At 40.1% G+C, this 16,193-nt stretch overlaps 1 protein-coding gene across 4 annotated transcripts in view; it reads left to right on the top strand.

Annotated features, from left to right (window-relative positions):
• Positions 1-16,193, top strand: part of rasa3 (RAS p21 protein activator 3) — a 62,268-nt gene that overhangs the window by 14,893 nt on the left and 31,182 nt on the right. For all 4 annotated transcript variants that reach the window (XM_085806081.1, XM_085806060.1, XM_085806070.1 and 1 more), the window contains exons 2-5: positions 4,458-4,575; positions 7,005-7,108; positions 8,752-8,846; positions 12,458-12,534. In XM_085806081.1, the coding sequence (XP_085662207.1) occupies positions 4,458-4,575; positions 7,005-7,108; positions 8,752-8,846; positions 12,458-12,534 (394 nt within the window). The remainder of the gene's footprint in view (positions 1-4,457; positions 4,576-7,004; positions 7,109-8,751; positions 8,847-12,457; positions 12,535-16,193) is intronic.

The following is a 16,193-nucleotide window of genomic DNA, read 5'->3' as shown; positions in this document are numbered from 1 at the left end:
GACGTCTTAAAGTATTTACTCTATGTGAATTATATAGATGCGGTCGTATCCTTTTTTGTCGATGTTTTTCTCTCTCTCCAGTAGCTTCTCCAGTTTTTGGCAAAGAGATTTGTTTTTACGTTACACGATGAGTCATTAAACACACACACACACACACACACACACACACACACACACACACACACACACACAGAGCTGAGAAAGCCGTGGTAATCCCGGGGTGTTTTGGTTACTGGGATGACCTGGATGGTGCAATCCAATCAGGAGGCTTCACAGGTCATGAATGAGAGAGAGAGAGAGAGAGGGAGAGGGAGAGAGAGAGAGGGAGAGGGAGGAAAACAGAGATTTGGGGGGGGGGGGGGTTCTGGAGCGCGTGGACGGGGGTGAATGAGGAGGAGATTATTACGGCAGCGAGATGAAATAAATGTTGGAGAGAGAACGAGAGAGACAGGAGGAGGGAGATCTAATGACGGGAGGAGGTGGAGGGATAAAGACGGAGATAAGAGAGACTGACGTCAGAGCTCAGCACATAAACACACACTAGTGTAAACTAATAGAAGCTCAAGTGTGTGTGTGTGTGTGTGTGTGTGTGTAAGTCTATGTGTGTGTGTGTGTGTGTGTGTGTAAGAGAGAGTTTCACAGCTCAGGTGTAGTCTGGATTTGTGAATGAGTGTCGTAGTGTAACTGTGCAGCTTTAAATAATCTGTTTTTCAGAGACTTTTTTTTTTTAGAAACAACAGTAGATCTTTTAAAAGACCAGAACAACAAGTGATTTTACTTCATTATCATCAATAAGTTGCATTAAAAGACCAAAATCAACCATGTTTAACCTGTTTGTTGACTGTATTTTAAGTGTTTGCTGGAGGATTGAGCAGCTTTAGAAACATACACACACACACACCTCGCGCTGTGATTGGTCGGTTCTGTCCAGGTGAGAAAACACCACAGCGGTTGTGCGGCTTCCTCAACTTCACGTCTTTTTTTTTTTTTTGCCTCGACTATTTCTGTCTCTTTTCACGTGAGCGTCATTATGAATGTCTTCCAGGAAGGATCGTCCTTATCTGCAGACTTACATGATTATCATTTAACTCTCAGGTCTAACTCTGAATCTGTGACCAAGTCTGACAACAACAACATTTTTTTATTTTATTTTTTATTTTTATTTTGCACGAACATATCATTTAAAATCGTATGAACAATCATTATGATTGGGATGTGTGAATGGGAGGAAGGAAACTCAAAAGGGCTTATATGAAAACCTCGCCTATGAAGAACATATTCAAAAACCAAATCTGTTACAACAAGTAAAGACAAGAAAATAAGGAATAATTAAACGATAATGAAAAATAAGTAGAAAAAAAGTCAGTGATTATACAGTGAATATAGGAAAAAAAGAAAAAATACATACATGAATGAATAATGCATGTGAAGAAGTTCAACCTGTGATCACATACATTTATCCAAACACCTGCACCTATGTAAAAAAAAAAAAGAAAAGCTAAATGAATTTCTGAGCTGTTTAAAGGCTCCTTTTAGGTAATTTCCTAAAACAACTGTGGGAACGGTGCATTTGTCAGGGACTATTTTCAGTCGCGGATTAAGACACATTTAGGACAGCAGTAAGTATTTATGGCAGGAAGTTTTTTACTAAAAATAAACTACAGTGCTGCTCATGTTGTTCACTGTGATTTTCTCTCCTCCGGCTGCAACAGAAACAACGACTAACTTGTTTATTTCTAGATTATGAACTATTAAATGTCTGAGTTTAAAGAAAACACACAGGTTTTTTATCTCAGCAGTGTCATTTTTGCATGACTCATGTGATCCGTTCTCATCATTACAACAACAACAACAACAACAACAACTCTTCCTGCTCAAGTATCAAACTGATGCAAAGAATTGAGTTGATTGTTCGACATAACAGAATAACTCAAAGGTCTAATAATGGCCGTGCTGCGTTCAGGTGCAGATGTAAAATGACTTCTTGGATCTGTTTCTGTTTTTTTTTTTTTTTTTACAGCCTGTTATCCAGTGTCAGATGTCAGCTTCCCCTCCTCCAGGGTGTAAAACACTGCAGCTTGTATCACAGTGTCGTAGCGTTGTGTTTCTTGGTGCAGCTGCAGAAACTTGTTCCTTGTTTTTTAAAAAAAGTCTATTTCCAATGATTTAAACTTTATAACAGAGGGGTTTTTTTTTTTAAAGTGGAGGTTATGAAATGATGAAATGGAAATGAAAGTGAAACAAAAAAAAAAACAAACAGTATATTTCTGAGTCTTGCTCTAATTCTTGTGAAACACACGTCACAGGCCTTTTGAAATCCCGAAAATGAAACCAACCAATCGAGAAGGAATCGTGAAAAGCAGATCAGACGTTTTTTGCTTTGTTTTTAATCTCATGGGGGGTTGAAACTGAAAATGTGGAGAGAGATGCAGTCGTAGATAATCAGATTTTAAAGAGAAAGCGTCAGAGTTTGCAGACGGCAGTGCTAAAAAAACAACAACAAAAAAACACAGAGAGAGAAGCCACTCGTTTTTTTGTGTGTGTGTGTTTTTTTAAAGTCAGCGTTGAATTCACCGTAGCTCGGCTCAGTCGGCTGAATGAATGAATGGCAGCATCAGATTTCCGTGCAGATAATGGAGCGTCATTGGAGCAAACAATGACCGTGTTGCGTTAACACACATGTGTAACTGTAGAGCAGCGAGTCCCGAGGGCAACGAGACACACAACAGCAACCGGCAGAGTCCTGACAAACACCGACTAATGTGCATCCACAGCTTCATAAAGGGGGAATATATTGCTCCTCCGGGACTGGAGCAGTGCACAACCTTTGTGGTTTGTGTGTGTGTGTGTGTGTGTGTGTGTGTGTGTGTGTGTCTCAGTGGGTGGTTGGACCACATTCTTGTGAAAGGGAGTGTTATCTGTCACACATGTGCGATGAACAGATTTGAGCTTCAGCAGCAGGAGTCAGGAGGAAATGTCCCACGCAGATTCTTTCATTCACACATCTGACAACACGGACACACACACACACACGGACACACACATGGACACACACACACACATGGACACAGACACACACATGCATACACACACATAAAACAGTCGTCACTCACTGTGCAGTTTGATAAATTGTGACTTTTGTGATGTTGGTGTGTGTGAGCTGGACTCTCTCAGTTAAGCTCATTCTGTTCACTGTGGGATTTGGTGATGTAATGACAATGAAAGTGTGTGTTGAAGAATTATACACACACACACACACACACACACACACACACACACACACACACACACACATGCACACACACCTCATCCACCCATACATTCAAAGCTAAAACAGGTGTGAACTTACATAAGCCTTTATTTTTTTTAAAGTCCCCCTAAAGAGGCATTTTAAAATTTGTGAAAATGCTCTGCTATGACTATTTTTTGATTAAAATTGCTTTCCCACAAAAAAGTTGTTTAAAAAAAACTCCCAAAGAGGCTGAAAACACGTCTACTATTCCTCCCTCATTGAAAAATCCAGATTCTATGAATATTCATGAGTATGCAAATGCATCATGACTCGCGTTAACGGAGGAGCGAAGTCAAAACACGAGGTTTTTTGCACCGGAGCAACTAATGATAACATGTTTGAACATCTGGCTGTGTAAGTAGATCACATCACAGTGAACAACAAATGAGATGCAAAACAATTTCAACGGGATTGGTTGCTATAGGGATTATTATGACGTATTATTAATCCTGACTGTTTGCTGAAAAACTGAATCCAACTTTTTCAGACTCTGGCTTTGAAACTGCATTTTCAAATCTACTGTAAAATGCTCAGGTGTGGCTGCGTTAGCGACTTTGCTGCTGAAATGTCTTGTAGCAGAACCCAAACGCTACATTGACATTTTAATAATTTCAAAAAGTCATTTTTTTGGTTTAGGGGGTCTTTAATCTTTTTTTTTTTTTTGCCTGCTTTCAATTTTCCTGAGTTTTGTTGTTTTTGTTGTTTTTGCTGATGACGACAGTGTCCGTGAATAATAATAATATTAAAGCAGAAGTAAGCGGAATATTTGTGTTAATATAAGTCTTAAATAGTTGTATCTTCCGACAGCAATCACTTATATAGAGTGTTTGGTCTGAAACACGGGTCTGTCAGTCACTCTGCTCTGCTCTGAGCCCAGGAGAAAACTTTCCTCGTGTCCTACAACCTTTATCCAATGAGGAGAGAGAACGGCATAAAGGGGCAGTCCTCTCTGTGTGTGCAGCCAAGGGATGCACGTGAATGTGGTGACGTAGGGACGAGGACCAATAGATCCATGACGAGGGCGGGGACTGCTAACTCTATCGGCTGACAAGAAGTTAGCCAAAACCACCGGATCGCTTACTTCTGCTTTAATAATAATAATAATAATAATGATAATAATGATAATAATAATAAAAACTTCTCCTTCTCTCTTTCCTCGGTGCAGGAGAAGCCAAAAACATCCCTCCGTACCCGGGGCCCAACAGGATGAGGGACTGCTACTGCACCGTCAACCTGGACCAAGAGGAGGTGTTCAGGACCAAGATCGTGGAGAAGTCACTGTGGTACGACGACGCATTCCTTTCACCTTCGTCCCCCCAGGGCGCAGAGACAGAAATGTGAAATTATGACGGTCAAATAAAAACCAAAAGCTGACATGGTGTAAAAGCAAAAAAAATAATAAAACGCCAAATCAAAGAGGTAAAAAAGAACAGAAAACCATACAGAGCAGCTGTCAGTGTTTAACAATTAATGATCTTCCAAATACAGTCTGGTTCAAATACTTGGGACAAACATACACTGGACTGGAGGAGTAAAGTAGAAGTAAACTCTTAGAAAATGTCAATAAAGTAAATAGAAATAAGTAGAAAAAGGTTGAAAATCCTTGAATAATGTCACACTTTGTTTTCCTACTGTGTTGTGCTGATATAAAACCTGTAGAAATGAGGTGAAACCACAACACCGACATTATTCTTCTCCAGTCGATCAACATTTCTAAATGAAACCAGACAGTTTGTCGTTCACCTGCAAAGTCTGAAGACACAAAAAAGCTGTTTTTTTTATCAATGAGACTGAGACGAAACACAGAGGGACTTCAGCGCTCAGCACTTTTTTTTTAAGCATTTTTATTCCTGTTGATGTGACGGTGGAATGTGTTTCACATGTTTTAGGATGTTGATGCAAAACAACCTCAACAAAAGTTTTGTGTCTCTTGTCGGTGATCCTGTGATGTTTTTTTCTTTATTTTATCCATGAATCTTATGATAAAGTTTGGAAGACAGTGAAGAAAAATGACACAAGACATATAGGGACATCGCTTTTTAACTTTTTCTAAAGTATCATGGAAAGAAAAGTTAAACACAACTCTAGCACAGTAGAGTAAAGCTGAATACATGGATACATGTCCTGCACCACATTAAAGCAGAAGTAAGTGATATATTTGTGTTAATATAAGTCTTAAATAGTTATATCTTCCGACAGCAATCACTTACATAGAGTGTTTGGTCTGAAACACGGGTCTGTCAGTCACTCTGCTCTGCTCTGAGCCCAGGAGAAAACATTTATCGTATCCTACAGTTTTTATCCAATGAGGAGAGAGAACGGCATGCAGGGCTGTGTGTGCAGCCAAGGAACGCCGTGAATGTGGCGACGTAGGGACGAGGACTGTTATGGTGCGTTCAAGGAAACTCGTATTTTTCCGACCGTGAAGTGGTACCAGTTCGATCTGGTACGAGTTCACGGGTCAGAAGTTACGAGTGGCCGTTATAGTGACTTTCACCGGTAAAACAGGTCGGAAAAACACGAGTGGGTTGCCTGGAACGCTACAAAGTCGTAAGTTGTGACTTGAAGCTGTAATTTACGATTTCAAAAGCCTGCCTGGAACGCAGCATTAGCGAAAACGACCGGACCACTTACTTCTGCTTTAAAAGACAGATTTAAGAAAACATTAAGAAAAAAAATATATATATATATCACTTGGCTTATGTTCTCCCATTAGATCTATATATTTTTCTGTTTGTTCAATCCTTTCCTAGTTGTTTTATGTTTTCCTGTCAGTTCAGAGTCGAGCTACACGATCCTGTAACCCGTGGGATTGTTTGTAGATGCAGTCGAGCCTCCGTCTATCTGTCTCTCTGTCTGTCTGTCCGTCAGTCTGTCGTCACGTCTCCTGAGTAACAGAAGAAGTCGGTCATTGTCAGCAGCAGCAGCAGCAGCAGCAGCAGCAGCAGCAGCAGCAACAGCCTGAGGCCGCGGCTCATGAGATTCTCATTGCCCTGATTTCTATGGTCATTGTTTCTGTTTGGACACAAATAGAAACGACTGTTTGTAGGAGGAGAACGAGCTGTTGAGTTTGATGTGGGTTTTTTTTATTTTTTATATATATCTGCAGAGTTGATTAATCGGGACAATGATAGTGGAGAGTTTAGTGTGTGAAGACCCAGTCTAAAAGTCTAAAACTGTTATAAACTTCTCTATAGATTGTCTAATGGGTGGGATTTTATGACACATCACGTTATTTGTTGTCAAAAGAAGAGAAGAAAGACCGAGTATTGGTAATAAAACTTTGTATCAGTCACAAGAACACCCTGAAAATTGATAAGACGTACAAAGACAAATCACACTAACTAATGCAGAAACAAAGATGTCTATTGTCTAGATCAAAAACTTATATAAACTCACAATGTTAATAAGACCATCATATAACAGGAGGGGGAATCTTATTATGAAATCTTTTCTCATAATAATTGGTCATCAGTTTTAGATACTAAAATCTTAATTGTGCAGAAAATTGTGATTTTTTTTTGGGGTCATACCGTATAAATTAAATTGGCTCCAGATTTCACATCTTATTTCTGCCGTAAAAGTCTTTTACTCGACAGTTTGTACAGAACTTACAGAAGTTACAGAGATTTTATTATTTCTTGACACAAGCTGTTTCGCTCCGTTGGATACGATCGGTCTCTAATCTCGGCCTCTCCTTTCTCTCCTTCAGTCCGTTCTACGGGGAAGATTTCTACTGTGAGATCCCTCGGAGCTTCAGACATCTTTCCTTCTACATCTTCGACAGGGACGTGTTCAGGAGGGACTCGAGCATCGGTGAGTAAACGGCTCGGCTGCTGTGAAACTCCTGTTTTCACACCTGCGACTCACTGGGACACAGAGACTCTGTCTGTCCGTTCAGGCTCCGCTGAGGTTTTACAGCAACTAGAGCCGGAAGACTTTTACTGCAACAGTCGACTCTGTGGAGCATGTAACGTCTTTTCAGATAGATCCTGTTATTAAACCAAACAATAGACACACAGGCTTAAATAAGAGGCAGTTTGATTTTAAATCTCTGCTTAAATCTTACAATTTAAAAAAAAATGTGGGCTCAAGTTTATGAAATGTGAGAATTTGCCTTTTTTTTGTCTTAAAAAATCACTGTAACTGAGAAACTTTGAGCTTTGGTGAAATGTTACGGACACATTTAGATATATGAGACATTTTATAAACTTAACGATCAAGAAAAATCAACAAATGAAGTAAAACTGAGAATAATTTTCATGGCAGCTCTGAAATTATTCCATCAAAAGCAGTGAAGTCATATTGTGTGTTTCTGCTTACGGCGCTAATGTATGGATGAATATTACCACTATTTAACTTTTTAGTCAGTTTTATCTCATTGATAATAACTTCAATTTATATAGTTCCTTTAAAAAAAAATGCTGGTCGCTTTACAGTGGAAAAACAAAAAACCATTACACATTAGTTCTGTAGATTTTATTTTCTGGTTCTTTCTCTCTTTGTCCGAACACAGTTCATCAGATGATCACAGTCAGAGTGAATCATTTATCAGTTAAAGAAGTAGGTTTGTCGCTCAGACGTTGGTTGAGACCAAAACTGGAGCAAAAAGTCGATGAAACTGAGACTCAGGTTCAACAGGAGTCCAGAGGAAAAGACGACAACGTTGTTCTGTCACAGCTGGAAACTTAAAAATAAACAACTCTGTGTTAATAAGTTTAACACAAAGCTCTAACATCTGGAATGGGATCAATACTTATATATATATATATATATACCCACACACATCTGGGTTTTAATTGATTAAGCAAAATGAAGATTGTCATTAGTGAACTGTTTAACATCAACACTTTTCTCCTGTTTCGAGTCTTTAACACTGAAGCTTTTTGTTCAATAGGTGAAAGAGAGAGTTATTGATCAGCTCGTTCTCTTGATACGGGTGTGTGACAGTTGAATGTTTGTGTGTGTGTGTGTGTGTGTGTGTGTGTGTGTGTGTGTGTGTGTGTGTGTGAGACCAACCGCAAGCTGAAAAATCTCCTTCTGGGTGGGATTTGCATTTTAAACGGCTTCTGTTTACGTGTGTTTATGTAGCATGTGTGTGTGTGTATGGGTGTAACCTGTTAGTTTCAGACATGACGGGGTCGTTTCCAGGTCACTGACACTGCATTCACCTGACAAGCATTAAAAAGAGAAAACTAGTGTGTGTGTGTGTGTGTGTGTGTGTGTGTGTGTGTGTGTGTGTGTGTGTGTATGTGTGTGTGTGGATTTACAGTACAAGAGCAGACCTGCCAGCCTGTGTGAGTGTTTGTTGAAGCTGGCATCTGAACACTTTGTTGAAAACTCAGCAATGACTCAATGTGTTTGACTCAGTGTGTTGATGATGTGTGTGTTGATGTGTGTGTTGATGATGTGTGTGTTAATGTGTGTGTTTGTGTGTGTGTGTGTGTGTGTGCATACAGGTAAAGTTGCAGTGAAGAAAGAAGATCTGCAGAAGTATCACGGCAAAGACACCTGGTTCCAGCTGCAGCCTGTCAGCGCTGATTCAGAGGTGCAGGTCAGTACAGAGACAAAACACACACACACACACACACACACACACACACACACACACACACACACACACACACACAGGCCTTTGTTTTACCTGAGTGAGTGGTGGTGAAATCCAGACCTTTTAATTGGCTCAATTAGTCACTTCCTCCTACTGTACGACTCCTCTGCAGATTCATGTGAGCAAACAGGTGTGAAGCTGAAACACCTGAGACCGGCAGAGTCACAGTCAGTTACCTGTCTGTCTCTCTCCAGTGTCCATATCGAGATCCGATCTCATATTTAAATTTAAATTAAGAAAGAAAATAAGTAGTAGAAGTATTTCCTCAAGTCCTCAAGTACTGATCTGATTACAATCCGATCACTGACTGAAAACGTATGAACGGACCCAGCTTATATCACGTTTTCTAAATAAAACACTCCTGTTGGTTTTTTTTGTGAATATTCTGGCCCGTCCGGACTGAAATCATCTCTTCAAACCTCTGATGTTGATTTTTCAGTCTCATTGTTTTTACCTGAGCTCAGAGCTGCACCTGAATCCACTTAAAGCAGAAGTACGCGGAATATATTTGTGTTAATATAAGTCTTAAATAGTTATATCTTCCGACAGCAATCACTTCTATAGAGTGTTTGGTCTGAAACACGGGTCTGTCAGTCACTCTGCTCTGCTCTGAGCCCAGGAGAAAACTTTCCTTGTATCCTACAACCTTTATCCAATGAGGAGAGAGAACGGCATAAAGGGGCAGTCCTCTCTGTGTGTGCAGCCAAGGGATGCGCGTGAATGTGGTGACGTAGGGACGAGGGCGGGGACTGCTAACTCCATCGGCTGACAGGAAGTTAGACAAAACCACCGGATCGCTTACTTCTGCTTTAACAACAGCTTTTATTTTTACACTGAGCTAGAAAATGTATTCATTTGCCTTTTACTGGACTTTTTAGTCGTTGTATAGGACTATGGACGCCTTTAAAACCTTACTGAAGAAAAATTGTTAGGTTTTTTGTTTTCTTTTTGCTCTCTGGCTCCCCCTACAGTTGTGGAGTTTAATTATTTTCTTTTTTTTCAGTATTTTTGTTAATAATAAGTCGTAAGTTGAGCTCCAACAAGATGTTGAGTTCAGTGTCTCCAGTCTTCATCCTGTCTTTTCTCTGAGCTTTCATTAACCAGTAAAATCCAGTCCAGGATTTCCGCCAGAGGTGTTGATGTTGGTGTGAGACGTGTTGACAAAAAGCGATGAGTGAGAGTTTTATAGTGTAAAATAAAAATAACAGCAGACCACAGACCAGCAGGGGGCGCTGCGTTAACGACAGGAGCTGTTCTCTCTCTGTTACAATTACAAACCGTGAAACGTCTAAATGATTTAAGATTTAAGATAAAACAGTCACATAAAGACGGTTTTAAAGTGAATTTATTCAGATTTCCGTGCCGTTTCATCTTGCGTGCAGCCACTGAGGCGATTAAAACTGAATGTAATTGTGCATAAATTAGTCTGTTTGACCCATTTTACGAAAGGGAAGTGTATTATTCTGAGCTGCAGAATTAAAAAAAATGTTGTTACATTAATGATCTCAATGATTAATCCGTTGTTTCTGAAATCCAACCAGTAATCTGCTTAAATTTCTCTTTTCCTTTTTCTTTCTTTTTTCTTTCTTTTTTTTTGCACTTGTCCTACATTCTTATTTAACGCAGTGTTTTCTACTATTCACTATTCAGCAGCCTCGACTCTCACCCACATGCATGCACGCACAGATAGGAAGGCACACAGTACACCCAGCACATAGCACCACACACACACACACACACACAGAGAGAGAGAGAGAGAGTGCGAGACAGAGTGAACAGTGAACAGTAACATCTGCAGACAGATGGGTGTGTGTAGCCCTGGAGCAGGGATCTGAAACAGAGACACATTCATCCGAGGAGCCGGGGAGAGGAAGGATGTGTGAGAGAATGACAGAAAAGAGAGAGAAGCTGAGGGAGAAGGATCAAATGAAGTAGGAAGATAGAGTGTCTCTCTTCTCTTTTCAATAGAGGACGCATTGTTTGACCTGTGTGCACATGTGTAAGTGCGTGTGTTTGTCTCTCTCTCTCTCTCGTCTCTCTTTGCTCGAGTCGGGCCAAAGCCGCCCGTGTGTTTGCATACTGATGCTGTTAATTAATGGAGCTGCTTCTTTTTTTTTCTTCTACACAGCTGCACCACTGCACTGTCATTATGTCATTAATCCAATCACTTCATCAGGGAGAAAAACAACTTGTGATGATTTTCAAACGCTGGCTCTGTTGGCGGATGGTTGATGTGATGATACTTCCTCGTGTTTCATGCAGTTGGAAAAAAAACTGTTTCCAGCATTACACAGCACATTAGATACATGATATTACTGTATTAAAGGTGCATCTCAATAGATTAGAATATCATGGAAAAGTCCATACCAAGTATTTGAGTGCATAAAGATGGACTTACTTTTCAGAAGGCCAACATTTCCATATAAAAAATGCTTTTTCTTTTAAAAATTGGTTAATTGGTTTTCAGAGACTGAATTCTAGGTCTTTATTAAATGTGAAGCCATAATCATTACAATTTTTGGCAACCCTTTAATTTATAGGCTGCTAATTACGTGATAATGCCAAGAAATAACAAGAAAGTGTGTCATAATGTCTAGAAATAACGGTCAATTTCATAGTAATGTCGAGAAATATAGCCAAGAAATAACGATTGATTGTGTAGAAATATAGCACATAAAAAATGGTCAGTTGAGAAAATTCTGGCCTTTCCCCAAAAATTCGAAGCATGAAAAGCATGTGCAATCTTTTGCCTTTATGAAAAACATGATGTTACTATGAAATTGACCGTTATTTCTAGGCTTTTTCTTGACATTACAGTACTATGCAATTAATTGTTATTTCTTGTCTATTTCTTGACATAATCATGTAATTAATGGCCTGTAAAGTAAAGCGTTACCCAATTTTTCTTTAAAATTTAAAAGAAATTAACTAAATAAAGATATACAATGTTTCATTCTGTGTGTAATGGATCTATATAATGTATTAGTTTCACTTTTTGAATTAATTTAAATTTTCCATGATATTCTAAATCACTGAGAGGCACCTGTATGTGGATTAGATTTTTATTTGTTCTGGCAGCTGATGAGGGCGTGGGGGGCTTTTATTGTGAAAACCGCAGTTTCATGCATGTTGCACAGTCTCATGTTGATGATAATTGTTGTTGTTGCACAGTTCAATCTGTGTGTAGCAGCACAGGAGAGTCGTGAAGTTGAGCGGCTCTTAAATCTGAGAAAATGAAAACCATGTGACGGATAGAAATGTTTTCAGAAAACTGTGATTATTCACGGTGAGAGCTGGACCGTCACCAACCAACCAACCGACCAACCAACCAAACAGGCCTGAGATCAGTTTATAGAGTCGATGTTAAACTGGATTAAGTTTTAATTCACATTCACACTGAACGAATTTGACCGGCGGACAGTGGCGGCGGTCTCTTTAACGACACCAGGAGCCTCCGTGTCCTGTCAATGGAAAAATATGTGATGCATAAATAGCGTTGATGTGTGTGTGTGTGTGTGTGTGTGTGTGTGTGTGTGTGTGTGTGTGTTATGTAGGGGAAAGTGCACCTGGAGCTGCGTCTGAGTGAAGTCATCACAGACAGCGGAGTCATCAACCATAAACTTGCAACACGGTGAGTGCTGCACACACACACACACACACACACACACACATGTAATAATACCATACACTGTGGTTTTATCTGACCCACATGCAGAGAAAATCGAGTTTATGTGAAGAGAAAAAAACAGAGGATTCATTTATTCTGCACATTTTGGAGTTAAAGGGATAGTGCAACATTTTGGCAAATTGGCCCACTGCCATAATCCCTATAGTCATAACAGTAGGTTCGTTACCTTTAATTGTCGGTGCAAGCTGTTTTTAGAACAGCGGAGCAGAGCCGTGAGCTGCTCAGAGCTACGCTACGGAGGCTCATTATGGGATTTCTTGGTTTCCCTCATCAAACTCATCAAATACACAATCCAACAACTCCAAAACGCTCTGGTGGACAAGTTGTGAGCTGCACATTCACCACGCTATGAGATAATAACAGAACGTTACGAGACAGAGTTGTTTTAGAGGCAAATGCAGAGACTATTGATGAAAAACTGTCCCTGAAGGCAACGCGCATCAGCGGTTTTGCATGAATTTCCCTCTAAAACAACTCTGTCTGGTAACGTTGTGTTATTATCTCATAGCGTGGTGAATGTGCAGGTCGCGGCTCTGCTCCGCCGTTCTAAAAACAGCTTGCACCGACAATTAAAGGTATCAAACCTACTCTTAAAACTATACGGATTATGGCAATGGGCCAATTTGCCGAAATGTTGCACTATCCCTTTAAAGTGACTCAAAAACTGTTTCTACATTTGAATAAAGAGTTCACAGCTGATTATTGATCAAACCGAAAAAAGTCAAGACGCTGTTAAAGGTGAAAACAAATCAAAGTTTGCTTTCATTCATCATTTCTATATCTATATGTATCGTCTGAGGCTGTGAGCTCCTCTTCTTCTTCTTCCTCACCTTTGTTGTCGTGTTGCTGCTGCTGCCTGTCGATCAGTGTGTGTATGTGTGTCAGTACACAACGTCAACACACACACACACACACACACACACACACACTGATACTGTTTATGTGTAACTCATAAATCTGCTCTTACAACGCCAGACAAGTGCTGTCGTGTGTGTAAAATGTGGTTCAACATGCATGTGATCTGTTTGGGTTTGCAGGCGATCAATGATTTGTTTTGGATGGATTATTCTGTGTGTGTGTGTGTGTGTGTTGTGTGTGTGTGTGTGTGTTTGTGTGTGTGTGTTGTGTGTGTGTGTGTGTGTGTGTGTGTGTGTGTGACATGCAGCGGTAAAGTGTGACGATGAGCCGACGTGGCTCCGTTCCCAGAGCGCAGTGTGGGTAAGGAGCTTAGAGCAGAGCAGGAGGTCATCTAGTCACATCTCTCTAGAAAGACACGTGTATGAGAGAGAGTTTCTCTGTGTGTGTGTGTGTGTGTGTGTGTGTGTGTGTGTGTGTGTGTGTGTGTGTGTGTGTGTGTGTCCATTCAGCTCTGAGGATCACACTAACTGACGACATCACACATCGCTACACACTCGTCTTTATTTACAGCTTCATAAGAAAACGTGAGTCAAAGAGCAGCAGCTTCTTTCACAGTCCTGATTTACTTCCTGTTTATTCTCATAGATGTTTCACAACATTTACATAGATTATTAAAAAACAAAAACAAATTATTATATTTAAATACATATATATATTCAGATATTTCCATCTGATTCTTCTTTCTACCTCTGATCTCCAACACAGTTTAAAGAGAAATGTTCTAATTTCACTCTTCTACTTTTATCCGACAATAAATGTCACTGTTCAAACTTCAGTTTATACAGATAAAAATTAACTAATTTGCTGTTTCTCAAAATAAGTAGTCCTCTATTCTCCTCTAGCTCCGTCGTCATCATCATCAGACACAAATCTATGCCAGTGAATTATTGTAAATTAAATCAGGTGTAGTTACATAAAATACAATTATCCGTCAGTTTTCACTTGTTTTGTTCATGAAACTGCTTCATGAAACTCTCAAACAAACTCTCCTCAGCAGCAGCAGATGTTTCTATAGCGTCTGTAGCGTAGCAACACACTAATGATGCTGCTGACCTGTTTCCATGGAGACACCACACGGCCCTTACCTAAAACATTTGTAAACTGAGTCATTCGGTTCGTTGTTCGCAGAAAATATGAACATATTCAATTGATGTGATCAACTCAAAACATTTGATCGACTCAGTAACGTGATCTTTTTATTTCAGTTTTAACTTCCTCCAGGTCGTCGTTTTTAAAAAACACTGTGAAGTCTAAACGCTTCACAAAGAAAACTGACACACACACACACACACACACACACACACTGTTCATCACTTGAACTCAGTTTATCGAGGCGACTTTGGTCCTCGGGCTGAATTCATACAGTGTCGTCTTTATAAAGTGAGTTAAAGTGACGGAGAGACAACTTTAACTTTACTACAGAGGTAAAATATCTCTAAACTTTATATAACAATGTGACATTCAGGTTCAGTTTTTACACAGTATATACTTTACTTTTACAACATTTACAGTACATTTTCTACTAATACTGTTATTAAAGGCAATAATTAAATGTTAAAGGTTTCTCTCTCTTCACTCTGACTCAACATTTTTCAGACTCAAGTGATCATCTGGTTTCAGTTTCTTCACATTTGACCTGTGAAATCAACTTAAATGTGTAAAAAAACAAAAAAAAGAATATCTTAATGTAATGTAATAACGACGCGTGGTCTTGTGATAGACACACACACACACACACACACACAGTCTGGTGTTCAGAGAAACTTCCTGGGCCGGTTGTGAAATATCATCGTGAATCACGTCTGGTCTTAGAGCAGAAAACACAAAACTAAACTTAAAACAAAACTCTCCGACCGACCGCTCTCTCTCTCTCTCTCTTGTTTCTTTGATTTCTTTTCTCGTACTTGGAATATTTTCCGTCCCGTCACTGATGCTGATTCACCATCACTTCCTCTTTTTGTGTGTGTGTGTCTGTTGTTGTTTCTTTTCTTTTCTTTTCGCTGTGATGTAATTCGTTTTCCTCCGAATTTATTTCCGACTCCCGTTCCGACTCAGAGTGAAATTGTTTTCGACAGGAAACGTGGGAGCTGAAACAAGCCGCACATTAACCTCGTGAGTAATGCGGAGTTTAAACAAATAAAGTCTGCGTGGCGGTCGGTCGGTGTGGATGTGGATGTGGATGTGGAGGGACGACGGGGACACAGAGGGACAGAGCAGCGGAGGATAGAGGCCGAGCCGGGGTTATATAAACAAGCTTATTGGACAGGAAGCGCTACGGCATTAGTGACGCTTAACCCAGCCCACTCCTTATTCCTTATTAGGAACCTGTGTGTGTGTGTGTGTGTCAGTGTGTGTGTGTGTGTGTGTGTGTGTGTGTGTGTGTGTGTGTGTGTGTGTGTGTGTGTGTGTGTGTGTGTGTGTGTGTGTGTGTGTGTGTGTGTGTGTGTGTGTAACTGGTCGTGAGCTGTGACTAGTGGTTCATCACACTGACAACAGGAAGTGATTCGTCCTGTGTGTGTTAGTAATCCCCTCGGAGCATGATGTCACCGTAGGATGGAGGGAGAGAGAGAGAGAGAGAGAGAGATGGAGGGGGAGGTATGAATGGATGAATGAAGGGATGAATGGAGGGATGGAGGGACAGACAGACAGACAGACAGACAGACAGACAGACAGACAGACAGACA

Source organism: Trachurus japonicus, chromosome 3 (genome assembly GCF_045865225.1).
Source record: "Trachurus japonicus isolate A0001 chromosome 3, Traja_1.0".
NCBI classification, from domain to species: Eukaryota; Metazoa; Chordata; class Actinopteri; order Carangiformes; family Carangidae; genus Trachurus; species Trachurus japonicus.
This window is presented reverse-complemented; position numbering and strand designations above follow the sequence as displayed.